The sequence below is a fragment of the Anguilla anguilla genome, chromosome 13, assembly GCF_013347855.1.
Source record: "Anguilla anguilla isolate fAngAng1 chromosome 13, fAngAng1.pri, whole genome shotgun sequence".
Lineage (NCBI taxonomy): Eukaryota > Metazoa > Chordata > Actinopteri > Anguilliformes > Anguillidae > Anguilla > Anguilla anguilla.
In genome coordinates, this window is record NC_049213.1 from 32,400,840 (window position 1) to 32,427,508 (window position 26,669).

Below are 26,669 nucleotides of genomic sequence, written 5' to 3' on the forward strand. Positions count from 1 at the left end.
AAAGTGTACAATTGCCATAAATTCCAAGAATCCAAGTAAAAGTGTGCCCTATCAGTAACTAAATTTACATCACACGTTCAAAGTAACATTATAAAATGACAAAACCAGGCTTGTAAAATATAAAGAACCAGTTTCTTTATTTGTATGTTTTACTCATGTATACAAGATCAAAGTGAATTTAAATGGCCTGAATGTTGTTGGTACAGAACCAAGTTCTAAAAAAAATAAAATATTAATAATAATAATAATAATAATAATAATAATAATAATAATAATAATAAATCAGAATTCAAAATAATCTAGTTGACTAATCGACAGAATGAATGAATACTTTTGACAGCTGGATAAGGGAGCTAGACTGAGGGAAGAGATTAAAGACGGACTTCAAAAGCTAAAGGTTGAAAGACAGGGGCACAGTTAACGCAGAAAAACCCTGAATTGAGGTAAAAATCCTGGCTGAGCACAAGCTACCCACGTCCCCGGGAAAAGTGAACACCCGATTAAAACCGGGGGGGGGGGGGGGGGGGGGTTGGGAGGTGGGGAGTTGATATTAGTCTGGCCCCCCCCTGCAATACGTATGCTGCAGAGGTCAGACTTGCTCTCTAGAACTTTCCATGCACTTCACACACGCTGCCATTCCTGAATGCTGCCTCGCATCCTGTAATACCAACCCCAAGCAGGCTTACGTTCGCATTTTACAGACAATAAGAACACAGCTGCATTAAAAAAAATAATAATAATCATAAAAAAAATCAATGCACACTTCACTCTGCATTTCACAGCACAACTTTCCTCAAGTTCTCCAGGATTGACAACTATTGAATAAAGAGTGGCTGATTGGCTGATTGACTTAATGAATGAATGAATACATGAATACATGAATAGATGAATTTACGAGCACATAAGTTGACAGGACTTACTTCTGTCAAAAAAAAGTTTAAAAAATTAAGGGTAGGAACCCCTCTGCACAATTACCCCTCAGTCCTGCCTGTAGCACAAGCACTCTCCACCGTGTTCTCTGAGCTTTTTTTATTATTAATTAGAGTGCTTATCAACTCCTTCAAAAGAAACCCCTGTGTTAATCCCTAACTGTGCCTTTCCCACTCCAAATAAAACTGAACTCAGTTCTTATGAACCTTAACACTTCATGTTAAAAAATAGTGCATGTTAGGGGTCAGCAGGCAAGCGGATGTGGTCAGGACAGAGAATGCGAGAATTCCCATAGACTACTTCCCATCGAGTCCAAACCTTCAAACCCCCTTTGTGTTGAAATTTTTACCTCAGTGGTCCTTTTAAGCTGACACAGTGGCACAATTTTACCAGGACCACCGGCCAGTCAGGCCACCTGTAACTGTGTTACTCCTCTCTTCCCCGCTCACAAGAGGAGTGAACTTGAGAAATCTACACAGAACAGAAGTATTACTGTGACAGGGAGACACACGCTCCCGGCCCTGTGTCAAGGCCTGTTTGTGCAGGCCAGTGCTGCCGCACTCTTTCAGTGTAAAAAGGCACCTTTTGGTTCTATGAGAAAAACAAACCCACAGGAAAATGCTCGGTTGGCTCTACCGAGGAATCATAAACTAGACCCTTACGGGCCCATTTGCTGTGGTGTTTGTTCACAAACCAGACACTTTCCTGATGCTTCAATCTGAAAAAACTGCCTTTTTATTTCTGAAAAAACAAACTAATATCTCATCCCAATTAGATATAGATTGTACATTAACTGTAAGGTAAACTAGTGAGATTTTCAGAAAACCCAAGGTGCAATTAAAAGCCCAAGCTTCCATTTTCTCTCTACAAAATGGCGCTCGGCAATCCGCAATGGTCTTTTCCTAAGCCCAAGGTCCAAGAAGATTCATAGCTCCTCTTTTAAAAACCCAAATCTGTACGAGAATTAAAGATGGCCGTCAAGCATTGTATTGTGACGAGAAGAAAACAAAAAGTAAAAGAAAGGGGGAAAACTCAAAGACATGCCCGACCCCACGCCCCAAAAAGCATGCCACCCTAAAACACCTGCCTGCTGCGGAGCCAGCAAACGCTCATGCACTTTTCAGAACGCACCAACATCGTCTGGCGTGCCGATGAAAGAACATCACGTCCCCAGATTCTTACTTATTTTTATTTATTATTATAATTTTTTTTGAACTTCTATCACGCATATTGTCCCCGATAAAGTCCAGGAGCCTGCACTTTCCTCTTGACAGGCCAATGGGAGGGCAGACAGAGGTTGGGGGGGTGAAAGGCCGGGGCCCTGGCTCCGGCTGGGTACCCTGCGGAGGGTGGGTGTCTAGGAGGGCACAGTGATCTTGCGGGCCAGCAGCATGAGGAGCGCCAGTTCTACGTGGCCCTGGACCTGCTCCAGAGCCTCGGCCGCCTCTGAGGCAGAGAAACCGGCCGCCTGGATCTTCTGGATGTGCGCCGCGGGGAAGCGATCGCTCGGAGCGCGCGGGGGAGGGGCCGCCGAGGAGGAGGAGGGAGGAAGAGGGCGGGAGACGTTCGGCGGTACGCGGGGGTCTTCGTCAGGCATTGCCGGGGCGGCGCGGGGGGGGTCCGCGGTCGCCGGCGGGGCGTTTGGGGGAGCCACCTCCATCGGAGAGGGCAGGGGGTCGGGGGCGTTGGGGCCGACGGCTCGCCCATCCGCCACGCCCCGCCCCAGCTGGCCCTCGGGGGGCTCCCGGAGCTCCAGGTCCTGCTGAGGTGGGGCGCTCACCTCCGGCTCCGACCCAGCCCTCCGCTCCACGTCCTCCATCTGCTCTCCGCCCGCCTCGCTGTCCCCACACGCCTTCTCCCCGTCCATGGCCTCCGCCTCCCCTCCCCCTGGGCTCCCCGCGTAGCTGGAGGAGGACCGGGAGCCGGCCGGACGGGCCGGGAGAGGCACGGGGGCGCTCTCGAGTCCGGCAGCGCCCGTTTCGGCAGCGGCGGCTGGCGCCCGGGCGCAGTCCAGCGCAGCGGGTTGAGACCGCGCGGCGGGACCGTCGTCCACCCCGTCGGCGTCTTCCCGGCAGGCGGGGGAGGGGGACGGGGAGGGGGTGGGGCTCCTTTCCTGGGACAGCATGTGTTTGTTAGCCACCAGCAGCTGGTGCAGCTCCTTCAGGGCGGCGGCCAGGGAGGGGATGGTGTCAAAGTTTGGCTGCTGCTCCCCTTCGGGCTGGTCTCTCTCCACTGGGGGAGTGGCCTGGGCCTCGAGGGGCGTGTCCATGGCCAGGTGGGAGGAGGGGCCGGAATCGCGGCGGGGCTGGGAAGCGAGGTCCCCCCCGTGGAGACCGAGGCCGGGTTCCAGTTTAGGGTCGCGGGGAGCCGAGCAGGGGCGCTCACCGCAAGCGGCGTCCATCTCCACCCCGCGCCCCTCCTCCTCCTCCTCCTGCTCGTCCTGCGCTCCCGAAACGCACGCGTGAGTGTTTTTGGCATCGGTCGACTGCGTCTCCTGCAGCTCCCGCCCCGTCTGCAGCGTGGGGGGCTCAGGGGGGGAGGGACACGGGAGCGCGGGAGAACCCGTTCCTCCCCCCCCGCCCGCCGCCCCCACTTCCATGGCTGTGGGAGCCAGACTTTCGGCGTCTTCCGTATTCATAGAAACCTTTGGAGCGGATATGGGGAGGTCCAGGGAGGCGGGAGGGGGCAGGGGTAGGGGGAGGGGGGAGGGGCCTGCTGTGGGAGGAGGAGGGGCCTGGGGCGGGGCCTCTGGTTCTGGGGTCTCCGGGGTCGCTGGGACCGGTGGTGCAGGTCCGGGGAGACCGCGGAAGGGAGGATGGCTTTGGCTGGACCCTGAAGCAGACGCCCCCTGTGGCGGGTGGGGGAGCAGAGAGGCGGGGGCAGACTGAGACCTGTCCAGGGCGGGGTTCTGGGTGTGGCCGGGGGAAGGGGAGGACAGGAGGGAGGTTTTGTCAGAAGGGGGGGATAGAGGGCACGGTTGGACTGGTGATGAGGTAGTTTGTCCATCTTCAGTATCTATGGGATAAGTAATAATCAAACTCATCAATTTCAATGGCGGCATGCAAATCAGCTCTAAACTTGCAGGATAACAACATGCTCGGGAATCAAAGCCAAACCATGCAAAAAAAAAAAGAAAATTACAGCATACTTAGTTTACATTTCCATAGCATGACACAAGGAGACAAAATAATAATTGAGCGATCTTTCAAGATTTTGACAGTTCCTCTACTTTTCAATGTGTAAGGTAGGCCTTTGGCACTTTTGGCAAACTTGTACACGTATACATGGACTGCATTATCTAATAATTACTCGGACATTATGGGCAATGCTATCAATGTAGAATTACTGCCAATTCTGTGACCCTTCAATGAGGATTTGAAGCCCAGAGCGGCCAGGCCGTTCGGACAGGGTTTTGGTTTCCCTGGTTACGGAGCTGCAGTACCTGCTCGGCGGCCCCCTCTCCAGCTGTCTGTCCACATGCATCACTGCTGCTCTGCTCAGGGTTAGGACACACGACACACGAGACACACACAGCACACGAGACACACACACACACACACACACGCACAGCACACACGCACGCACACACACACACACACACGACACACACACACACACACATACGCACACACACAGCACACGAGACGCACACACACACACGCACACGAGACACACACACACACAGCACACGAGACACACACACACACGCACAGCACACACACAGCACACGAGACACACACACACACACACAGAACACACGCACACACACACACACAGCACACGAGACGCACACACACACGCACACGACACACAAGACACACACACACACACACACGCACAGCACACGAGACACACGCACACACACACACACACAGCACACGAGACACACACACACACAGAGCACACGAGAGACACACACACACACACACGCACGCACGCACGCACACGCACGCACACACACACACACACACACACAGCACACAAGACACACACACACACACACGTGCACACACACGCATACACACACACACACACACACACACACACACACACAGAAGCACACACACAAACACAGCACACGGCATGCGAGAGGCAGAGAGTTAGCACTCACACAAAAGGCATGCACCAATTCACCACTCAGCTCACTGCTGCTTTCATGATGCAAGGCAGGAGGTACAGCAGGCCCGGAAGCCAAGTGACCTCTGACCTCAGCGCTACCAAACTAAATCGGTCTGGCGAGGACGTGGTCACGTGACCTGCTGCAAACTCTGACAGGGTGCTAAGGAACATCAAAAATGTACTATGGCTATACAGGAACGAAGCACAATTTGGATTATAACCATAACATCTCTTGCCATATCACAAGGGCTTCCAACAGAGAGAAAAGCTAAAACCTCACCAAAACAGGATGTTAAGAAAACGGTTAACATTAACATCAACCGCAGTTCTGGGGTTTAGTTTGTTACCAGAAAACCATGATACATATAGTTGTTGTGTGTGAGTGTGTGAATAGAACTCCTTGTGCGGGTTCAGGTGATGACATGCAGGAACCTCGTGGCTGAAATATGATCCAGCTCAGGAGCTGCTTCGGCTGCTTGCATCAACAAGGCTGACAGCGGCTGAGCAAACATTTCGCGTGCAGTAGTGCTGTCGTGCCTGCCCCTTCTCTCGCATGTAAGCTCTACTACCCCCCCAACCCACCCTCGCCCTCTCTTCTCACTCCCCTCATCCCCAATTCTGCTCAGCCCCTGGCTGTGACCCCCACCCCTCCTCCCCTATCCCCAATTCTGCTCAGCCCCCAGTCCTGTGACCCCCACCCCTCCTCCCCTATCCCCGATTCTGCTCAGCCCCTGGCTCTGTGACCCCCACCCCTCCTCCCCTATCCCTGATTCTGCTCAGCCCCCAGCCCTGTGACTCCCACCCCTCCTCCCCTATCCCCGATTCTGCTCAGCCCCCAGCCCTGTGACCCCCACCCCTCCTCCCCTATCCCCGATTCTGCTCAGCCCCCAGCCCTGTGACCCCCACCCCTCCTCCCCTATCCCCAATTCTGCTCAGCCCCCAGCCCTGTGACCCCCACCCCCTCCTCCCCTATCCCCGATTTTGCTCAGCCCCTGGCTCTGTGACTCCCACCCCTCCTCCCCTATCCCCGATTCTGCTCAGCCCCCAGCCCTGTGACCCCCACCCCTCCTCCCCTATCCCCAATTCTGCTCAGCCCCCAGCCCTGTGACCCCCCCCCACCCCGGCTCTGTGACCCCTCACCCCCCTCCTCCCCCGGCTCCGCCCCCCCCCCCCCCCCCGGCTCCGCCCCCCGCGCGGTCGCTCACCGCTCTCCTGCACGGATCTCTGCAGCGCCTCGGCCAGCTCGCGGTCGGCGATCTCCTCGGGCTGCGTGTCCTCGCGGCTGTCCGCCCCGTAGGCCAGCCGGGCGCACTCGGGAAGCTCCGCCTCCGGCAGGAAGCGCGTCTCCGAGCCCGTGGTGCCGATGAGGAGCACGCTCTTCTTCAGGTCGATGGAACACTGAGCGCCGCCGATCAGAGAGAAAGATGAGTGCACACAGGAAGTGAGAGCAGCACTAGCGGACTAAAGAGGCATTACTCAGAGGTAACCGTGACGACACCACAATCCTAGCCGGACCATTTTAGGAAGGGAGGACAGCGATTCAGCCAATGGTGACGAGCGAGAGAGAGGGAGAGGGAGAGGGAGAAAGAGAGGGAGGGAAAGAGAAAAAGAGGGAGGGAGAGGGAGAGAGAGAGAGAGAGAAAGAGACTGAAAGAGAATGAGAGAAAGAGAGAGAGGCAGACCTGGTGTCTCTTCAGCATGTCCAGCCCCAGCAGCATGTCCATGGGCTGGTCCTCTAGGATGGAGAAGGAGCAGGGCAGGAAGTCCCCCTCAATCTGGACCTGGGCTGGAAACATTAAACACGCATGGCCAAACCCGGTCAACGGCAGTAAGACAGTTATGCAAAGATCGCAAAACAGTACAGGCATAAACAACTGAACACACAGAGACACAGGGGCTATTAAACAGCACAGGGGGCACAATACCTGTGAAACAGGCATTTAAAGTGCTGAAATTTGTGATACTGAATTGGCTCAACTGTGCATTCAATGTTTTTTTTTTTTAAGAGGCAAAGAGATGTTTCGTTTTAGTTCTATGGACAGGCGTGCTTCATATTTTTCTTTCAGTTTACGAATGTTTTTTTCATGGCCGGTTTAGTTTTAGTTTTGATTTACAATAATCTGAGACAGTACTGGGTGGATGAATCGAAACACAAAAACAGAGTTACGGTTTTAAGACAAAAAGCTACAAAAAGCAGTCAGCGGGCATGCAGGGGAGAAGGTAAGGCTGGCCGGGCAGGGACTGGCGACGCACCTAGATGCACCCTGCCGATGATTTTCTGGGTGCCCACGCCCTTGGCGATGCCCGCCCAGCGCCGATCCACCAGACGCATGATGTTGCATCGCTCCGCACACGCCTGGCTCATGATCGTCATCTGGGCCCCTGTGTGGGGGGGGGCGGGGGGAATACAGTGCAGAAAGAAGGGAAATACAGTGCAGTCCATCAGTATTTGGTATTTGGATTATTTTTATACAGTCAACTCATTTCAGGGTTACTCTTATGTATGTGCGTAAGAGGTATCTGTGTGCGTGTGTGTGTGTGTGTGTGTGAAGGGGAGCATACAGGCGTAGAAAGGGCAAAAGTGGGGTAAAAACAGAGGTGTTTGGGGAAGAGGACTGTTATGGTCTATGGTTGGCTAGTACAGATCCAGGCAGCAAACAAACCCATGCAAGTGTGTATACATCACACATCACACAGCTGTGACTACACAAACATCTCCCTGAGGCGTCTCCAGAGTTCAAAGGAAACGATCTGTGTCAACACGATCCTGGCAGCACAGACACGGTGGCACACCGGCACTCAAGCCACCGAGGAAGAGGACGGTGGCGGCGGCGGCAGTCACCTGAGTCGACGAAGGCTTTGACGGGGTGGCCGTTGACCTTGCAGTTGATGTAGAGCATGACCACCTGGCCGAAGCTCTCGGGGGCCTCCTCCATGGCGATGGTCATGTTCTCCTCGATGTTGTGCTGCCTGGGAGGAAGAGCAGCGGCTGGGGATGAGTCAGTCCAGCGTGCAGCACTCACCCTGCTGTGTGTGACGGGGCTGCCGCCTCCATTGTGGGCGAAGGCCGTGTGACAAATGGAGCATGTGGGCATGCAGTGGTGCATGGAGTTATGCAGCACACTGCTTATCTGTCAATCGGAAGCCCGTATCCAGGGCGACGCACAATGGCCACAGTTAATGCAATCTGTACCCTGTCGGCCCGGCTGAGTTCAAACAGGAGGTGTGAGTTAGTGTAAATATTCCATTCCTCTGGGCGCCACAGGAGCGTCCTGAGCAGGATACAAATCCTGTGTTTCTGTGTGTGTGTGTGTGTGTGTGTGTGTCAGTGCGTGTGTGTGTGTGTGTGCGAGTGTATGCCTGTGTGTGTGTGTGTGTGTGTGTGTGCGCGCATGTGTGTGTGTGTGAATGCGTGTGTGTGTGTGCGCATGTGTGTGTGTGTGTGTGTGCGCGAGTGTATGCCTGTGTGTGTGTACCTGATGTCCTCCTCTATCTTGGCCTGGGCCTCCAGGTCGAAGGGATCAGCAGTGAGCAGCCGGATCCTCTCCTGCTCTCTGCGCGCTCGTTCCTGCTGCTGCTCCAGCAGCACTTTGGTGAAGCGCTCTGTGGAGAGAGATGGGGGGAAGCACCTATTACATCACACTGCTCCTTTTACATCACACTGCTCCTCTTACATCACACTGCTCCTCTTACATCACACTGCTCCTTTTACATCCACACCGCTCCTTTTACATCCACACTGCTCCTTTTACATCACACTGCTCCTTTTACACCACACTGCTCCTTTTACATCCACACCGCTCCTTTCACATCACACCGCTCCTTTTACATCCACACTGCTCCTTTTACATCACACTGCTCCTTTTACATCCACACTGCTCCTTTTACATCCACACTGCTCCTTTTACACCACACTGCTCCTTTTACATCACACTGCTCCTTTTACACCACACTGCTCCTTTCACATCACACCGCTCCTCTTACATCCACACCGCTCCTTTCACATCACACTGCTCCTTTTACATCCACACCGCTCCTTTCACATCACACCGCTCCTCTTACATCCACACTGCTCCTATTACATCACACTGCTCCTTTTACACCACACTGCTCCTTTTACATCCACACCGCTCCTTTTACATCCACACTGCTCCTTTTACACCACACTGCTCCTTTTGCATCACACCGCTCCTTTTACATCCACACTGCTCCTTTTGCATCACACTGCTCCTTTTGCTTAAAGGTGCCCTTATCCACACCACCTTACACAGTCGGCTTCGTTTATTTATACAGATGGATATTTTCAGTGAAACAACTCAGGTTACAGCCTAAGCAGACGCAACAGCAGCGGATCAGAAGGAATATAAACCTTTAAGCTCTGAGTAGCACAGCCAGTTCCGACACCAGCACACAATATGACTGCATATCAGCTTTCCCAGCACACATGCGCACACAATCACTTCCACTGTGGAGCCATCTCTACTGCCATCAGATAGTGTGACTCGCACTGGGATTAGTCTTAATGGACACCCTTTAAGTGTCCATTAAGATGTATTGGATGCTGTCCCCTGTGACAGCATCCAATACACCTGACGTTGAAGATGCTAGCAAGCCTCACCCAAGTCTCCGCTCAGCAGGGCTTCAGCCAATGGGGGATTCCTCTCCTTCAGTAGCGACAGTTCGTGTGGATTAGCCAGCAGCATCTCTCGGAGCAGAGCGGGGTCATCCAATCCCTGCGGAGAGGAGGCGGAGCCTGTAAGAGAAGGGGGCGGGGGAGGGACAGGAGCTTGCTCCGGCTGCTGTGGCTGCTGCTGCTGCTGCTGCCGCTCTTGCGTATTTTGGCTTTGTCTCTGCTGTTGCGAGGGGGGCCGACGCCCCGAGGAGGTGCCCGGGACTGCGATGGAGCTGAAGTCTATGCGGGGGAGGCCTGAGAGAGGGAGACACAGGGAGAGAGAGACGGCAAATGAGGAAAAGGGAGGATTATCTCTTCATTATAATTCATTCATCTGGCAGGCACATGTATCTGGGGTGGCTCGGGTGACGAGAGAGTAGAAGGCAGAGAGGACAGGGGGGAGAGTAGAACAGAGAGAAAGAGAAAGACAGAAGGAGAGAAGCTGGGTAAGTGAGAATTTCTGGGGCAATGATTTGGGTGGAAGGAGTTAAGGGAGTAAAAAGGAAATTGAAGGTTATAAGGGTTGAGAGTCAGAGGCTGAAGGTGTGGTCAAAGAATGAAGGGAGTGGTAAGGAAGGAAAGAAGGCAGCCACAAATTTTTTAAAAAGACAATTTTCCCCCTTTCTGAAGCCTGTTACAGAGACATTTTGAGAGCAGGGAGAATTTGTGACCCATGGGGGAAAAGAAACCTGTCCCCAAACCAGCCTTTGACCTCCTCTTCATTTACCGTAGTAAATCCTTAGCCCATTTTATTGTCCTCCAGCACTGTAGGCCCCTCTCAGGTGAAATGATCATCTCTGGATCAACACCCCCACACAAGTGCTGTGCAGATTCACTGAGCTTTGAACAAAACCTCAGTGGCCCGTCCTGTTCACACAGCCCACTCCGCCACCGATCCACGTGCTATATAGCTCGGTGAGTCAGAACATCATTTGCATACCAGAAAAACCAAAAAAAAAAAAAAGAAAAAAAAACCAGACACAAGGCCGATATTCCGCCGTACCTGGGAAAGAGGGCTGGGGCGGCGGCGGCCGTCGTTCTGCCTGCCGGAGCACCACCACGTCCCCGTCCTTCAGCCCGTACGTCCCAAGGGCACGGGTGGGGTCCTGCAAGGGCTGCTCTGCGTAGGATATCTGGCCACACAGAGAGAGAGAGAGAGAGAGAGAGAGAGAGAGAGAGAGAGAGAGAGCGGACGGCACTGTGAGACCCAGATATCCCTCACGGTGTGAGGCTTTCAGCTTGTGCCAGACATGTCTCCACTGTGTATATAATTCCTCTTTCTTTCCGGCTCCTCAATGCTGATGACATGATCCAATGCTATGATGCATATAGGTAATGCTATGAAACAGGCTAAGCCTGAAAAGTGTGAGCGTTCACCGAGTATCCAGTCAACAACTGGACAACAAAACCCATTTAACACTCTATGCCCATGAAACAAGTTAGGCAGAAAAAGAGTACAACACTTTCTTGTTCAGTTATTTGACACTGCCATGAAATCAATGAGAATATTATGGAACATTGCTGCCAATATAAACATAGCCTTAAAATGATATAAGAAAAGTAACCCTCCAGTAAAGTAAACAAATGCCTGAAAATACCAGTAAATTGGTGAAAAACTACCACAAAACACCTAAAAATTTCTAAATTCTGACACTTACAGAGATACATTACAACATATTTTTGTCCCAGGATAGTCAATATTTACTGCATGTTATCTGCTCTGTTGACAGTATACTTAAGTATCCAGTATAACCTTTACTCTTGTAACCTGCAGGACATGGATCACACTGGAATCAGCGTGGACTTAATGAGAGTTCATTACACCACAGGCCACGCAAAACCAATAACCTCACCACAATCCTGGAACATCTTGAACAAAAGAAGTCACCAAGTTATCACTTCTACTTTCACAAAACTAAGAACATCCTTCATATCTAAGGTTATTCCTGCTCGGAACAAGGGCAAACCACATTGAAACGAAATTGAAAATGAAATTCAATTTAATGCGCAGTACACTGCACCTTACAAGTATTGCCATTATTATATATATCCAATGTGATACTGTGCTCATAATAACATTACAGTCAAACGTTCATATCGCTACTGTAACGTTCATATCGCTACTGTCTATTTGCAGTTATCAATGTTTGCAGGGCATAGATGTACCTAGAAATACTAGGCTAGCTAAGTTTGGCAGGGTATTAGCTTGCACAATATCTATTTGAAGATTATCTTTTGACCAGTGTTGAATTACTTTCGGTATAGGTGTGGATGGGTGAATTCATAACAAATACATTCCATTCCATCAAGTCATTTAGTAAGCTAGCAAGCTATTTGGCGGTCAGGATTCTAAGATATCAACTAACAAGTTGGCAAGGCGGGTAGTAATCAGCTATTCATAACGCTATATCATTACTGTCCTTACTCTGAACAGTGCAATCCTCGACGATGAATAAAAGACGTGAGCTAGCGGGTTATATACATACTGAGAGATAATTAAGGTTAGTTGACTAGCTAGCTTCATTGATTATTAATGGATTGCAATCTGGCAAAATATCGTTGGTTGGTCCCAGACATTAGGGTTAGCATTAAAAGCAGGTAAGTCGGCTATTATTGGTTTGCCATATTGTTACAACCAGCTGCTAGCTGGCTAGTTAGCATTAGCACTAACTAATATTAGCACGTTAGCCAGCCACCCCATGAGTTCACTGCTTCACCTGTATTTCCGCAGCCGGTATTCCAGATTCTAATTCACACAGAGCCACAAAGTCCCTCACTTCGAGCTCAGGTGACACGTCCAAGGAAAATGTTATTTCCGGGCGGTCCCTCGGAGCGCAGAATACGGTCACCAGCATTGCGCTTTTGGGTAGGTTGTGTCACTTTAACCCGCGGTGGACAGGCGTCGCTTCTCCAACTAGCTAGCAAAGCTTTAATGTTTAGTTTGGCTAGCAATGTAGCTAGCAAGCTAAGATTTCCAAATCTCACAAAACTCCGACGATAGTGAATTCTTCTTAATTTCCCCCTATTTCGTGGTGTGGAGTACCAGTGACTGACCCACACATGTAGTATGATAGCGAAACTAGTACACAGCTCAAGAAAAGCAAAACAGTTCTTTTTTTTTCTTCGACTCGCACCCACTTCCTCGACGTTGCCACACTGCCGCAAATTAATTTAGCTGCTGCTGCACAAAGCATGACTGTCGTGCGCTTGAGTGGGTGGAGCGGGTGAGTCAAAGGGGGTCGTAAAACGCCGCTTCCCACCTTGGAAGGTGGTGTTACTTCCGTGGGATTGAAGACGAAAATATCGATATTATTATAGTTTCTGGACTAACCGCCAGAATAAATAGCTGTAGATCGTTATACGAGTTTTTTTTATAACGCACAAGTACCAACAGGAAAATTTCGTTCCTTCCCTTCACTCACATAATTCAGAGATGGGTTGTTTCGCTACACGGGAAAATGATTCATTCACGTCTTGGGAGAATTCATCTTGGCTTTGTGCTATTCAACAGGCTATATTAGGTTGCTTGCCTAATTACATGTTGTTTTTTTGAAAAGGCACAATTAGGCTAATCACTGGCACTCCAAATCAGTGAGGTGCAGATCCCAAATTTGTGTATCAGGTTATAATGGACAATGAAGAACACATGAGAATAAGCCATTCAGCATTGAGTCTGTCTTCCTATTCATATATAAAGGGCTGTGTGTATGCTGGTTTTGATTCCAAGTGATCATATGTGCTCATTTGTATGGTAACCAAATGAGGAAATGCATGCACACACACACACACACACACACACATCTTCCTAACATGTGCACATGCATATTAGGCTTGTCAATTTAAATCTAAATCCCACGCAGACACGACTGTAAAATTCACTTCATAGTCACACATTTCACCAAGAAATAACTCATAAACATTCAAACTTCTTTGGGTGGAGGGGAATGTCAACATTTTATTGTGTATTTTTCTGGGTAAAAAATAAGGGCATTAAAAAAACAAAACAATCTTGACATGACAGCAAACATGATACACCCTGACCTTGTTAAAAAGATCACCAAATCACCACAGAAAGATGATAAAAAAATAACAGTGCATTTCCCCCCCCAATTTCCTCAGGCCTTGGCTTTAAGTTAACTGACATTTCAAACTGAATCAAAAAGAAGGAAATGATTTAAATACCCCCTCCCTATTCTTCCTCTACCACACCCAAAATCAAGCCATTTGTTAGAACAAGTGAATTTGTTTCTTTCTGTTCCCCTTTACCGCCAGCAGAATCTCTCCTTTTAAGTCTTCCACACATCCTTTGTCCCCCACTCGCCCTCCAACCACATCCATCACTCCAGGACCATCTGCTGCTCTCCCCCATCATTTCTTCGGCCTACTCTGCCACCCCTTCCCCTCCCCCCCTACTCGGCCTTCTCCTTCTCCTTCATGTGGAGGAAGACTATGCTGAAGATGAAGAGGCCGCCCATCATGGAGAACACGCTGGCGTAGTACGGGTATGCAGAGGGGATGAAGCGCTCATACTGCGTGTGCTGCAAAGGACGCACAGACACCTACGGCCAAGGAGACACAAGATTAGCCACTCACTGTTAGCCATTCACCTGTCCATCTGCAGGAGGATAACAAAAAATCTGGAAAATCAACATGCTAGTTTAGAGAGCCATTCTCTCAGGTGTTCTTACCTGGGTAGAAGAGTACAGGTGTGTGTACCCTAGTCTGTTGTAGTCCACCTTGAACTGGAACACTCCATACACATCAGGCAGCTTAAACTGAACGCTGTACTTCCCCCCTGTCAAGGTGAAGAATCATACTACATGATGTATGCATCAACAAACAATCAGGAAATAAAGGAAAAGAAACACGCGCAAATCAAAAGTATGTGAACTTGGGTCCTACATTAAATATACAAATGTGAGATAAGGACCGCACCTCCATAAAATATTTTTATAGATCTTTTATTTGCACGGACATGTACATTCAACAACAACCAATCAGAAACGACACTGGAGAACTGCTAGCCATGCAAGTTGAATCATGTGGTTCAGCTTGTTCCCACCAAGTTCTATGTGAACAGAAAAGACCCCCACATACCGTTCTTCTTGAGGTAAGTGCGGACGAACGGGTCAATCCTGACAAACTCCAGCTGGATGTCGTCTCCGTCGAAGGGGACCCATTGGCCCTCCGACAGCTGCTCGATTACGATGCTGTACTCCTGGAGGAGGAACAGGAGGGAGCAGCCGAAACAGAGATCAGAAACAAACAATGCGGAGAACATACAAACGCCATGGGGTAGAGGAATATGCACTGAACACACGACTGACTCACCACGAGGTCGGTGATGGTGTAGGCAGCAGGGGGCGTGCTCTCCCCGACCGGGTGATGGGTGACGGCCCCGACGCGGAGAACTCCTTCCTCCTTGAACGCCCAGCGAGAGAGCGCCTCGGCCAGCTCCTTGTTGCCCGTCTGCTCGTGCCTGCGGGGACAGAACCAACACCCCACTGCTCAACATGCAAGACGGGCACGTTTGTGTTGAGGAAGGCGCATTTCACACACAGGAAGGCTGCATTCCAGCCATTTTGAACAGGGAGAGCAGACCTGAGGTTCAAAAAGGAGGCCAAAAACACTGCTTTGGGAGAGGTTTTTTTTGATGGGAGATGGAGTCCATGGCTTGGCTAGACTGAATGCATGTTCAATAATCAATATGGAGTGTGGACTGGCACAGTAAACCTCAACAGCCACTCAGTTGGATTTATGACCAGAGAAGGCATATTAAGATCACCATGGCGCCCTTGAAACACAGCCATGCCCTTCAATCCGTAACTGCCATCTTGTTTAAAGTTACAAAAAAAAAAAAAAAAAAAACCTGACCAAATGTCAGAACAGCAGGGCGGGACAGGTGAATGTCTGCGCAGGTGCGTGATGCTTACCTCTGGGAACCGGGTGTGGCCTTCTGGACAGGGGAGTTAAAGAAGGCGTCACTGAAGAAATGCAGAGATCCACTGAAGACCACCCTTGCATTGTTCCTGGCCTGGAGACCAGCGATCAGCAGCGTGTTCTTCCCCACTGCATGGGGGTACTGAGAAGGGAGAAAGGGCCCCTGTTAAACACGCCTTCTCCATGCAAATGTACAAATCAATATTTACTATTAAGCAGGATCTAGAACTTATCTACCTCCTGCCCTAACATTACCATAGATTAAAAATAACTGAAACACACATTTTATAACTTTCCACAATTCCAGTTACCAGTGAGCAAAGCCTCATTGCTGTGTTTGCAGTGTCCATTACAGTCACTAGAGTAAATTTGAGAGCTCCGTGTAAACAGGTGTGCATTTAACACTGTTCTTCTGGATTTTGCTTGCTCAGGACCCCATGAGGTGAATACAAATGTATACGTGTTCATAAATGCAGCATTTGCATAACAGAATCATAGCCAGTGATATAACACCTTTCCTTAAATATATACTCAGCGCTCCTCCCCTTAGTTTACCCACATGCATGCAGAAGAGACTATTCCCACTATAATTCTGATATCTCACTGACTATTAGCACAGCTGACATATGTCTTCTTCACTTACAAAACACATATTGGTAAATGGCACTTGTGGAAGTAAGGACCACTGCACAATGTTTCTAATATTAAAGCACGTCTAGGTATTTAATATTTTCAGATATTAGATAGACTGAATCAGACCTGGGTCAAATATGTATTTGTTTTGGAATCAAAAACTTTTCTGCGCTCTATTCATCTTGTCAGGTGTAACTGAGCCTGCCAATATGACCAGAAGGGGGCACTTCTTGAGAGTTTTGTCATTGGCTCCAATGATCCAGACAAGATCAGTAAAGCGTAGAGAAATATTTGAATCCAAAACAAATACGTATTTGATCCAGGTCTGGACTGAATACATGTTTTCCCCTCCAGAGACAGAAGCTGAAGGGCAGCTTACCTGTGTGATGGGCCGGTCAGGGAAAAAGGAGTAAGAAGTTGAGGAACCAGTCAGGATGTCCAGCACCAGGGGGTTATCAGGGTCAGCCACCATACTGAGCAACAAGAGCCATCAGCACACAACCATGAGTTACCAATTAAAACAGAACTGCATCAAATATCCCATCAGGCATCTGTACATTATGTTTTTCAATTTATAAATTTTAAAAAGATAAGTATATGTTTATTTTGCCCCAATGAACACTTCAAAATGAAATACAAAATAGTGATTGTACTTTGAGTGCTGATCCTTTCACTACACTACTTCAAACATGCGCAAGCAAGTCCAAATGGGGTGACTCACCCAACGCCCTTAAAGAGAATGGGCTTTTCTGTTGGCTTGCCAACAATAGTGGGAGCCTTCAGCAGGTTCTCTGGGTCTGCAACAATCAGAGTGTGCTGTAGACACAATGGTAACAAGAGGTGAGTACAGAACTGGAGAATACTCTACAAATTAACTTCACATAAAATGAACTTTAATTCAAGGTTAAAATTGTGGCAGAAGCGCAACAATCCAAAGCTTGTAGTGGTGCTAACTGGAAGGTCTCAAGATTTACAGTCCACTTCCACTGACCTCGCCCGGATCCAACACGTCATAGTTGTGGTGGTCAATCACTGCCGTTTTCTCCTCATCAAACTCGATCCCACACTCGCTGCCGAGCTCTCTGAGTGGGTCGCCTGATGGGTGAGGATATGGAAAAGCAGGTGGGTAAGGCCAGAAATAGACAGTCAACGTTGCCCAAGTCCAAGCATGTACTGACGCACATAAGTTTGTTTACAATTATTTTTCCATTCTACATCAGCCGTTTACTGCCTAATGCTGACTGAATTCACATTTACAAGTATGTGAAAACAAACATAAGTGCAAAGTATACCCCACAACCAAAAAATCAAGACAGGGAACACATTTGAAGAACAGTTAAAAGAATGCTTCTTTTCTAATCCTCAAGGGCAACAGCACTCTCTTCCAGAACCTATCCTTTCTTTAAACATTTTCACTGTTGTTTTTTTAATTATAAAGTTTTTTATCAAATCTTAAGAGAAAAAGAATGTTTCTCTCATCTACTGGTCAGGGATTTACCGATATCGGAACTGGCAGCAACAAGGACGTTTCCCCCTCCATCAATGAAAGCCGTGATAGTTTCGACGTTGATGTTGCCCCCGAAATCTGAAACATTATGGAAACTTCATCACAAAAAAGAACAGCGCATGTCAGACTCCCTTCATTATGATGAAATTGTGTGTACCCAACATGACAAGGATTGGTCCAAGAATCAAGTGCGAAACAAATGCAATAGTGCACACTTGACACAGTTGCGCCAATCAGGAGCATGAACTCACCTTCCACGGACGGAGAGAAAAGGATAAGGTGATCATATAGGAACTGGCCGTATTTGATTAGCGAGAGACCAGGATCGTCAGCAGTCTTGAATGTCAAGTCGAATCCACGATCTGAAAGCATGAAGAATCAATGTCAAGTTGCAACGTTCTGAACATTAAAGTTGCTAACAGAATAGCAAAACAACCTGTAAAAATACGCGATAAGCTAAGAAGAAACGCCAAATAACACAAAATAGTACCGTCATCTCAGTTTATCACTAGATATCAAATAATCGGATCGGGCCTGCTTTATCTCGCAGGCTAGAAGGCAAATGGCAATGTAGCTAAGATTTAAAATGCAAGATAATTATAATTCAGCGAAAATTCTCAAATTACCAAAACGAATACACTTTGCACATAATACAATTAGTTATTATCAGGAAACGATTCAAACTGAGTCGTGAACTCACCGGTTAAACTGCGGAAGAAAATTGAATGGGTGTCTTTGATGTTCAGGTTATCCAGCAGAACTAGCGTCTTTCCATCGGCCAATGCAGTATGCAACGTGCCTAAAAGCACCAAAAGGAACACGAAAAGACTTTGCGCTTTGTTTTTAGGTCCAGTGACACCCAGTCTATTAAAACTGGACCGAAACCTCGCACACACTCCTTCCACGGCCATGTTTCCTATTAGAGCGACGTCAGCGCTATAAGCGTCACCTTTCAACTTGCACCAGCCATCCAATGACATTCCAGAATCATGAGATCTGAATATTACACCAAGGCAACAGACATTACCGTAAAGTGTTCGTCTAGGGTCGCGAAAAAAAAGAACAAGAATACATACATGCAATAGAAATTCGACCTCTTGCAATTTAGAAATGAATTTTGTGCAAAACAACACAGAACGTTTTATATTACCGTTTATCTTGAGGACTAATATTTATTATAGCTGGTAGGGGCTATTCTGTTATAGGCGAATTGTCTCGAGTTGACCAATCAAAACCCGACAGCTCTACACGGCCAGAGAAGAATAAAAGACAAAGAGAGATGCGGCATCGTTGATTTTCTGCCGTTGTTAAGTGTGCTGTTCTACTCACAAACTAAACGAGTCATATATTTTTATGCCCAGGTTGTCAGTTAAATATTCTAATGAAAATTCAAATTAGACAACACTGACATTTTATGAAAAATATTTTTATGAACCACTTTATATCGTACACTTTCATTTAGTATAGTAATGAAGCAGAACTGACATTTTCCTGGGAAGCAGTTGCATTTCCAGATTGAATAACTTGCAGTTGGTCATTGTTCGGCTGTAGCGCATGTCCAATAAATGTCCCGAAGGAATATATTTCAGTAGGCTAGCAATTTCCATTTAACACTGATTCCTAGTTGTGGATCTTGTTAGTTTCCCCTTTGTCTTTGTTCAAGCACCTTTCTTCCCGGCGAAAGAGCTTCACGAGCCCTCGACAGTTCTTGTCATACAGAAAAAGATTCTGCTCATGAAAACGCAGTGAAGTGCAGACATAATAGACAGACAGTGATAGCAGACGCAAAGGTAATGTGAACTATTGGCCTGAAGACAAGAAGGAAGCCTGTGAAGACCGGATAAGGGAAAAAAGTGAAAAGAAAAAAAGATTATCGAGAATGTGAGCATGTGCACTGTTAGACGGTGTCCACAAGGGGGAGACAACGCACAGCGTTATTTTCTCTTCTGTGTCCACAAGAACATAATACTTCAGTTTCATTTGTTACCAGGCCATCGTGAACTCTGACATGGCTCAAGAAGCACCAGCACTTGACAAAAGTCTTTATTCCAGATTCTTTCGCTTCAGTGCAGCCAATTATTGGGGTGACAGTGGCTGCGGCTGGTCGGCTGCCTGGACTGTTGAAACCAAACTGGAGAAAGATATAAAGATATTGGAAAGGGGGAGTGAAAGGTAGAATCCCTGTTATTGCTTGTTCATTTTTTAAATGTTACCACAGCCATCACAGACAAAGGTCTTATTTCTGATATGCTGTCAAAAAGGAGCAATCCCTGTGTTAATCCTTCCCTGTGCAGCGGACACAGGGATGTTGAGGGACCATCTCTCGCACAGGGTAAAACTGACACCACAGCCCCTAGATACAAACATCACCATGTTTTTAAGCAGCTTTCTTTTGTACATTTGCTCATGTATAGTATGGCTTCATCCCCCAGTGGTACACAGACAACATAAACATTGTGACTACAACACCAAAAATAAGTTATTCGTAGGACCGCCCACATTTACAGTGTTAGGAGACTGGAGATAACAATTAGAAAAAAAATAAACAAAAAATGAATTCCCCATACTTTGTTTTACACAGCACTGAATATTTTTATTCATCAGCTAAATGGTAAATGGACTGCATTTATATAGCACTTTTATCCAAAGCGCTTTACAATTGATGCCTCTCATTCGCCAGAGCAGTTAGGGGTTAGGGGTTAGGTGTCTTGCTCAAGGACACTTCGACACGCCCAGGGCGGGGTTTGAACCGGCAACCCTCCAACTGCCAGACAATCGGTCTTACCTCCTGAGCTATGTCGCCCCTGAGCTACCCTCCGACATCCTTGCTTCCATTTTGGCACCCTTCCATTTAAACCAAAATGGAGGTCTGGCTTAGTCCTGGAAGCCCTGCTTGCGTAGCACCGAACTCAAGCCCAGACAACAAAATAGTGCAATTACGCGGGCCTGTTCGTCTCTCATTGCAACTTGAATTGCGCCAGGACCGTGACACACGCAAAGGGTGAATTTAATAAGTCAAGATGATGAAGTGACGTAAGAGGGAGATTATAATGAGCACTGCACAATGGAAATCAGGCAGTAATCAAGTTACCCACAAAGTGGAGTATCTCAGACATTATTACAGACATCCACCATTATGCGTACCCTCAAATTGGGATATCTTTGCATCATTACTCCTTCCAGCGCTAGCTCTTTGTTGAAATGATAAGGGGCTGGTAGTGCGGTACAGTGTTCAGAGTATAGGTTTGGAAATGAGAGGCTGCAGTTCAGCTGTATCCCGACCAGTGTTGGGTTGCGTCAGACATAATGCTTCGCATGCAGACCAAACAGTTCCCATTTTGTTTCACAAACCACAAAACCTCAAAGCAAAGAAAGGCGCTCTTGCAAACTCCATGGGGATTGAAGGCTTCCTTCTCGTCTCTGCTATAGAGGATCACTTTGCGGAGTGATATTTTTTCCGTCGTCTAAACCAGTGAACTCTGTATCTCTTTCAAAGTTGACTTGAACCTGGCAGTGGTTTTTTTAAACAATGTCATGGTTTGTCAGGTCATATTTAGGGGTCAGCCTGATAATTTCCAGGGGGTACAGTACACCAACTCTCTTCGTAATGATTAACTATGTCATTCCTCAGCAACAAAAACAGAAAACAACACGGCAACTAAATAAAAATTTTAAAATCCCTCAGTGGTTATTTATATAGAATAGAATATATAAATTTCAAGCAAAAAGGCTAATTAAATTCACTCTGCAGTTATACCCTTAATTTTCAAGACCATGGCACTAACGTGTTTGTATATGTGTATGTCTTTGATTTTTACAAATATTTAAACTGATGACTTTTCAGAAATACGATTTGTTAATATAATTACCAAACTCTGTCAGAAGTTTAACATAAACAAGCTCCGCGGTATTTCGCTAAGAGCACTTGATTACAGAGTCTGTCTGTATTCAATATCCCTGCGAGATAACAAACCTGACGGACAATAGCTATACAACAAAAAAAGCTTCTTTCAAGGCCATCTCTGAAGCAAAGTTCATTTTCGTCCATAGCAACTATCTCCAACTAACATCAATATATATAGACAGAGGAATGTATGCATCACAACCGCTCTGCACTGGAACTCTTGCATACTGTTTGTGCTAATTACTTCTCTCATACTTTGATAGTGATAGTGTTCCAGCATCTGCGCAGTCAGATTTTGTATGTCAAGGTTTATATGCAGTCAGGGTTTATAAGAGTCAGGGTGAATTAACAATGAATTAATATCGGACATTTTACTGTGCACATTTTATGACTGGCATATTCAAATAAACAAACACAGGTGTTTTGTGCTGTATTTATTTATTTATTCATTAAATACATTTTTATGTTCCTCACAACATCTGAGTGATATTTTGTAAAGATATATATACACACATACACGCACGCACACACACACACACATACACACACACACACAAAGACAGAGTGGGCAAAAGAAAGAGAAAGACCAGGAAAGTCTTACACACAGCACACACACATACACTCACATGTGTCCCATCTTTACCATGGCAGAATCATCAGCAGAACAGAGGAAGTTGTTCAAACAGCCTAATGGAAATGGAAACTACCAGGATGATTCCATGGCAAAGAAGAGTGAGGATTTAGGCCACTTTACTGTGTCCTTGATCTCCTGTCAGTCTGACAACTGACACGAAACAGACCACACAAGAGCACAGACTAAATCGCAATCTGACTCACCAAATACGAACACACACGCACATCCACTCCCACACAGCACACATATACTGCAATATACTAACCACACATGCCAAGAAACAGGTAGTAATATTACTCATAATTAAAGATACATTTGCTTTCTTTTTTAAAATATGAGAAACATATATTTTTTTTCCACATCACAACATCTTAAAATTTTTCATTTTCATTGAACATGAATTTTCATTTTTATTTATTCTTAATTCTAAGGCATCCACAAGGTGCCATTTGTCTGTGTGTGTGTGTGTGTGTGTGTGTGAGTGTGTGCGTGCATGTGTGTGCTATGTGTCTGTAGGTACTATGCCTTTAAAAGTCATAGTATCCGTAGTCACAGCCGGCTGCCTTCAACTGATGTAGAAAGAATATTTACAAAAGCTAAGAGGTGTTTGCCGGGAGAGGGAAATGTGTGTGTGTGTGTGTGTATGTGTGTGCGTGTGCGTGTGCGTATGTGTGTGTGCGCACGTGTGTGTCTGCATGTCTCTGTGTGTGTCTGTGTGTCTGCGTGTTCTGAATAAAGCTTTGCAAAGTGTGTGAGACATATTGCAAATGTGTTTGCATTGATCTGTCTTTTTCGTATGTCTGTTCCAACACTAACACAACAGTGTGGGAACAGAGAGTGAGCTGAAATCAGAACTGTAGCTCAGCTCAATAGAGGTTAGTAACAAGCAATACGAGAGTACAGGAAAGACAGGAAAACGCATATCTTGTATGATGCAACGCAGTGCAAAAGGGGAGGGAGGGAGAGAAACGGCAACATAAAACAGTTCAACATGACAGGTGTGAAGAGGATGAGAGGAGAGGAAGGGGTGGAAGAGAGGGGAGGAATAACAGCAGGTGGAATTGGGAATGTCAGGCTGCGCGGGACGGGGCGATGGGACAGCCTTATCTCCCTCAGATCTTGATCTCGGTGCGGAAAGTCTGAGCGTGCTCGTGCTTGGCCGGGTGTCGGCGAGCCTTGACGGTCAGGGTGCCGCCGTCCCCCAGTGATGATGTCACAGACGTAGGGTCCACGTCCTCCGGCAGCTGGCACTTGTGGGCAAAAGTGTTCATCACTGTGCCGTCCGCTGCCAACTGGGCGGGCAATGGTGGGGAGACAAGGAGACAGAAAAAGAGAGAAGAGTAAATTAGACAAAGAAGGACCCCAGTGATGGGGGAAGAAGAAGAATAAGAAGAAGTAAAATTAAAAAAGGCACTCCTTATGTGTGCACTTATGTAAAAAATAAATCATAGTTAATCATGGCTGAAAAACAATAATAGTTTTCCCATGTATAGTTTCATTATTTATTTAATGGAAAAAAATGAAGTCATACATGAATGCTTTGTTAAGTCGGTATGCTTCCCTCACGACAGTGTTAGGTAAGCTTTACAAAAGCCTTATTAAGTAGCGGTCAACATAAACATGGCCGATGGATAAATGAAAATGAAAGCAATAACCCTGTCTGAATGTGTCCTCATCCTCTTACTGTCTCTCACACACACGCGCACACACACGCGCGCAAACACACACACGCACACACACTGGCCCACACAGAAGGTGAATTAGGAGGGAAAGAAGTGCCCGGTGCGACTCACCTTCTCGGCGCGAACCTCGATCTGGTTGTTGGAGGTGGTGACGATCACGTCCTCCGGGGAGAAGTCACTGACGTCCACGGTGAACTGGTACGTGTCCCCCATGGTCCGGATGTTTCCCGCCGGCCCTGACAGACCTGTGTCAGAGGGGAACCACGAATCCCACAGTTACCCCCAGTTAATTTACACTTCAGCCTCCCCCTAATCGATGTCAGGGTTTCACAGAAAGGACCTGTGTCGTTATTTGCAGGGTAGAACTCAGGCAAAACACCCATGAGAGCACAAATCTATCTGACCATAACTGACCACAATTTCTTTGTGATGATAATTTGTATATCGTCAGGTGCTTGTGCACCGATCTGTGACTCTAGGCAGTATATTTTATGTCCACTGATGGATGTGAAAATATTTGCAACCGTAGTACACCTTAGGGCACATTCGCATTGTAAAATGTCTAGCGTTAATTCAACTCTAACAGAGTGCATGTAACTCCATAAGAGTTTATTTAACACTGCCTGTTTTTCTGTGCGTGACTACGCGTGTTGGAGTCTTGCCCTCTACTCGCTCGTGCGCACGCACAAGCAGTCATGCGAGACCGCGCGCGTGTGTGTGTGTGTGTGTGTGTGTGCGACTGTGTACCCCCGGTTGCCGTGCGACGGTCCGGCCCCGTCTCCTCGGCTCGGGCGTCGCTCTGTCATTCCCCCGCGGTGAGGTCACGGGCCTGGCTCGCCGCCGCGCATTCCCTCGCGCGAGGAAGCCCGTAAACCCCCCCCCCCCACCGCCCCCCCCCCCCCCCCCCCCCCGAACCTGTCCCCTCTCCCCTGCCCCCTCCCTCCGTGGACGCTTTAACGTGCCGCTCATGGTACCAAAATACCCTCCCCGCCCGCTCCCCCCCTATCCCCCCCCCCGAATTCACCCGCAGCCTTTCGCGTGAAGTGAGCGCATTTAGTCAAAGCACACGCATGCATGCAGCATCACGTTACCATACACCCAGCGTCAGTGCCCGTCCTCCACCAAGAAGCGTACAAATAAAACATTTTTCCAAATGTATTACTCAGATAAATAAATACAAAGAGAAGGGGTGTATTATGAATGTATGAGGAGGCTTATTTAAATCTTACATTTAATATATGCAAAACCTTGCAAATAATAATTATAAAATGCATTGAATTGTCTTTTCATGATTTAAAAAAATGGGTTTGAAAATGATATGGCAAATTTAAAACTATATTGTATTAAAGGTTTATCATATTATAATGCATATGTACACCACACATACTTCCAGATACAAATACAGTAAAAATATATTATATACTACATATTTTATTGAATTAAATATGATACGAATACATTTTCATTTAAAAAAATGTAATTTTATGCAATGGAAATATGATTATTTTGGATGATTTACCTGCCGGAGTGAAGGTGGTCCCATATGAAGCACAGATGCTAAAAAAAGGGAGGGAAACTCAGTGCACACCCAGCAAGCTCACCTGGGAATCCAATCGCGTTGTCCCGGGCCGGGCGCATGAAAGACCCGAATTCGTCCGCAAAGAGCCCTCTGCTCTTTTCCATGTAGGGGCCGGTGGTGGAGGAGGAGGAGGACGAGGAGGAGGAGGAGGTCTGGTGGACGCTGCGCTCCGATCGGAAGGCGGAGGAGTTGTTCAGACTCATTGATGTCCAGGTGCGTCGGAGGCGAGAGCTTCAGGGGACAGGGGAGGGCCCAGGGGCGCGGGGGAAAGCGCAGTGTCAGTCAGAGGGCACAGGAAGAGGATCCCTTCAGACGCCGGCGGCGTGGACGACCGATTCTCCCCAATTTACACGGCTCAGGAGCAAGAAGTATATCCACTTAGGTCCTTAGAGGTTCCTCGATCCTTAGCCCTTCGTTTTCTGAGTTTCCCTTCCCTGTCCTGTTCTGTCCTTTCGTTTTTTCTCCTGGACCTCCGGCGTCTTTGATTAGTCTATGTCCCACTACTCTCGTCTTTTCTCTCTCTCTCTCTCTCTCTGTATCCCTCCCTCTGTTACACACACACCCCTCTCAGATTATAGGGAGCTTTCGGGCATGCCTGGTGGGTCTGGCTTTTATAATGTGGAGGTGACTGATGGCGCTTTGTAAACCCCCCCCCCCCCCCATTCCCCCCTCCCCATTCTCTCTCTCTCTCTCTCTCTCTCTGCACTTGGGGAGTTTTGACTATAACCGTGTGCTAAATTTATCATGTGAGACAGAGGGGGAGAGCGTGTCCGTGTGTCAGCGGTTGGAAAAGTTTTTTGCGATGAGGGCATGGGGTTGAGAAAGTGCTCCTGACAAAGATGGGGGGGGGGGGGGGGGGTTGGGGGGGGGAGGGAGAGACAGAGAGAGAGAGAGAAAAAGGAGAGAGGCAGGGACGAGTGAGTGAGTCAACAGATGGCATTCTGGGCCCGGCTCGTTCACTCCCCGAAATGGGCGCCCAATTCCTTCCCCCCTCTCTCCTGTAGTCCATCACAGTCTTCCTCGCCCTTCTTCAGCATGCTGGAGAAATTACGCCTGAACTTTCGTTCAT

General features: G+C 47.8%; 3 protein-coding genes across 5 annotated transcripts; all 3 read right to left on the minus strand.

The window, feature by feature from the left end:
- Window positions 1-113: 113 nt before the first annotated feature.
- Window positions 114-12,891, minus strand: ddi2 (DNA-damage inducible protein 2). 3 transcript variants are annotated; one of them, XM_035386795.1, is made up of 10 exons: window positions 12,439-12,891; window positions 10,725-10,854; window positions 9,668-9,976; window positions 8,526-8,652; window positions 7,892-8,019; window positions 7,303-7,431; window positions 6,732-6,835; window positions 6,255-6,447; window positions 4,373-4,423; window positions 3,715-3,838 (listed from the first exon to the last, which is right to left on the minus strand). In XM_035386795.1, exons 1-9 carry the CDS (start codon window positions 12,574-12,576, stop codon window positions 4,413-4,415), a joined length of 1,269 nt encoding a protein of 422 aa, XP_035242686.1. In that variant the 5' UTR covers window positions 12,577-12,891; the 3' UTR covers window positions 3,715-3,838; window positions 4,373-4,412. The 3 variants fall into 3 exon arrangements, with proteins under 3 accessions (XP_035242684.1, XP_035242686.1, XP_035242685.1); XM_035386794.1 differs by lacking the exon at window positions 3,715-3,838 and adding an exon at window positions 3,864-3,945; XM_035386793.1 differs by lacking the exons at window positions 6,732-6,835; window positions 7,303-7,431; window positions 7,892-8,019; ... (2 more) ...; window positions 10,725-10,854; window positions 12,439-12,891 and having other exon boundaries at window positions 114-3,945; window positions 6,255-6,392.
- A 756-nt stretch (window positions 12,892-13,647) lies between these two features.
- ddost (dolichyl-diphosphooligosaccharide--protein glycosyltransferase subunit (non-catalytic)) lies at window positions 13,648-18,758 on the minus strand. Its single transcript, XM_035386796.1, has 11 exons — window positions 18,502-18,758; window positions 18,053-18,163; window positions 17,793-17,879; window positions 17,286-17,389; window positions 17,016-17,110; window positions 16,674-16,767; window positions 15,655-15,803; window positions 15,053-15,200; window positions 14,819-14,939; window positions 14,410-14,516; window positions 13,648-14,280 (listed from the first exon to the last, which is right to left on the minus strand). The coding sequence occupies exons 1-11, from the start codon at window positions 18,710-18,712 to the stop codon at window positions 14,131-14,133; spliced, it is 1,377 nt and encodes a 458-aa protein (XP_035242687.1). The 5' UTR covers window positions 18,713-18,758; the 3' UTR covers window positions 13,648-14,130.
- Window positions 18,759-22,606: 3,848 nt separating this feature from the next.
- Window positions 22,607-26,208, minus strand: LOC118210539 (heat shock protein beta-7-like). The gene is made up of 3 exons (XM_035386805.1): window positions 25,623-26,208; window positions 24,133-24,266; window positions 22,607-23,631 (listed from the first exon to the last, which is right to left on the minus strand). Exons 1-3 carry the CDS (start codon window positions 25,801-25,803, stop codon window positions 23,452-23,454), a joined length of 495 nt encoding a protein of 164 aa, XP_035242696.1. The 5' UTR covers window positions 25,804-26,208; the 3' UTR covers window positions 22,607-23,451.
- Window positions 26,209-26,669: the final 461 nt, after the last annotated feature.

Coding starts and splice junctions, on each gene's coding strand:
- ddi2 (XM_035386793.1), bottom strand. CDS start 4,409: ATGTGGACAGACAGCTGGAGAGGGGGCCGCCGAGCAG. Junction 3,946..4,372: donor GAGAGGGGGCCGCCGAGCAG/GTACTGCAGCTC, acceptor CTTATCCCATAG/ATACTGAAGATGGACAAACT.
- ddost (XM_035386796.1), bottom strand. CDS start 18,712: ATGGCCGTGGAAGGAGTGTGTGCGAGGTTTCGGTCCAGTTTTAATAGA. Junction 18,164..18,501: donor TTTCTTCCGCAGTTTAACCG/GTGAGTTCACGA, acceptor TCATGCTTTCAG/ATCGTGGATTCGACTTGACA. Junction 14,940..15,052: donor ACACCATCACCGACCTCGTG/GTGAGTCAGTCG, acceptor TTCCTCCTCCAG/GAGTACAGCATCGTAATCGA.
- LOC118210539 (XM_035386805.1), bottom strand. CDS start 25,803: ATGAGTCTGAACAACTCCTCCGCCTTCCGATCGGAGCGCAGCGTCCAC. Junction 24,267..25,622: donor CAACGCGATTGGATTCCCAG/GTGAGCTTGCTG, acceptor CCTCTGACACAG/GTCTGTCAGGGCCGGCGGGA. Junction 23,632..24,132: donor TCGAGGTTCGCGCCGAGAAG/GTGAGTCGCACC, acceptor TTGCCCGCCCAG/TTGGCAGCGGACGGCACAGT.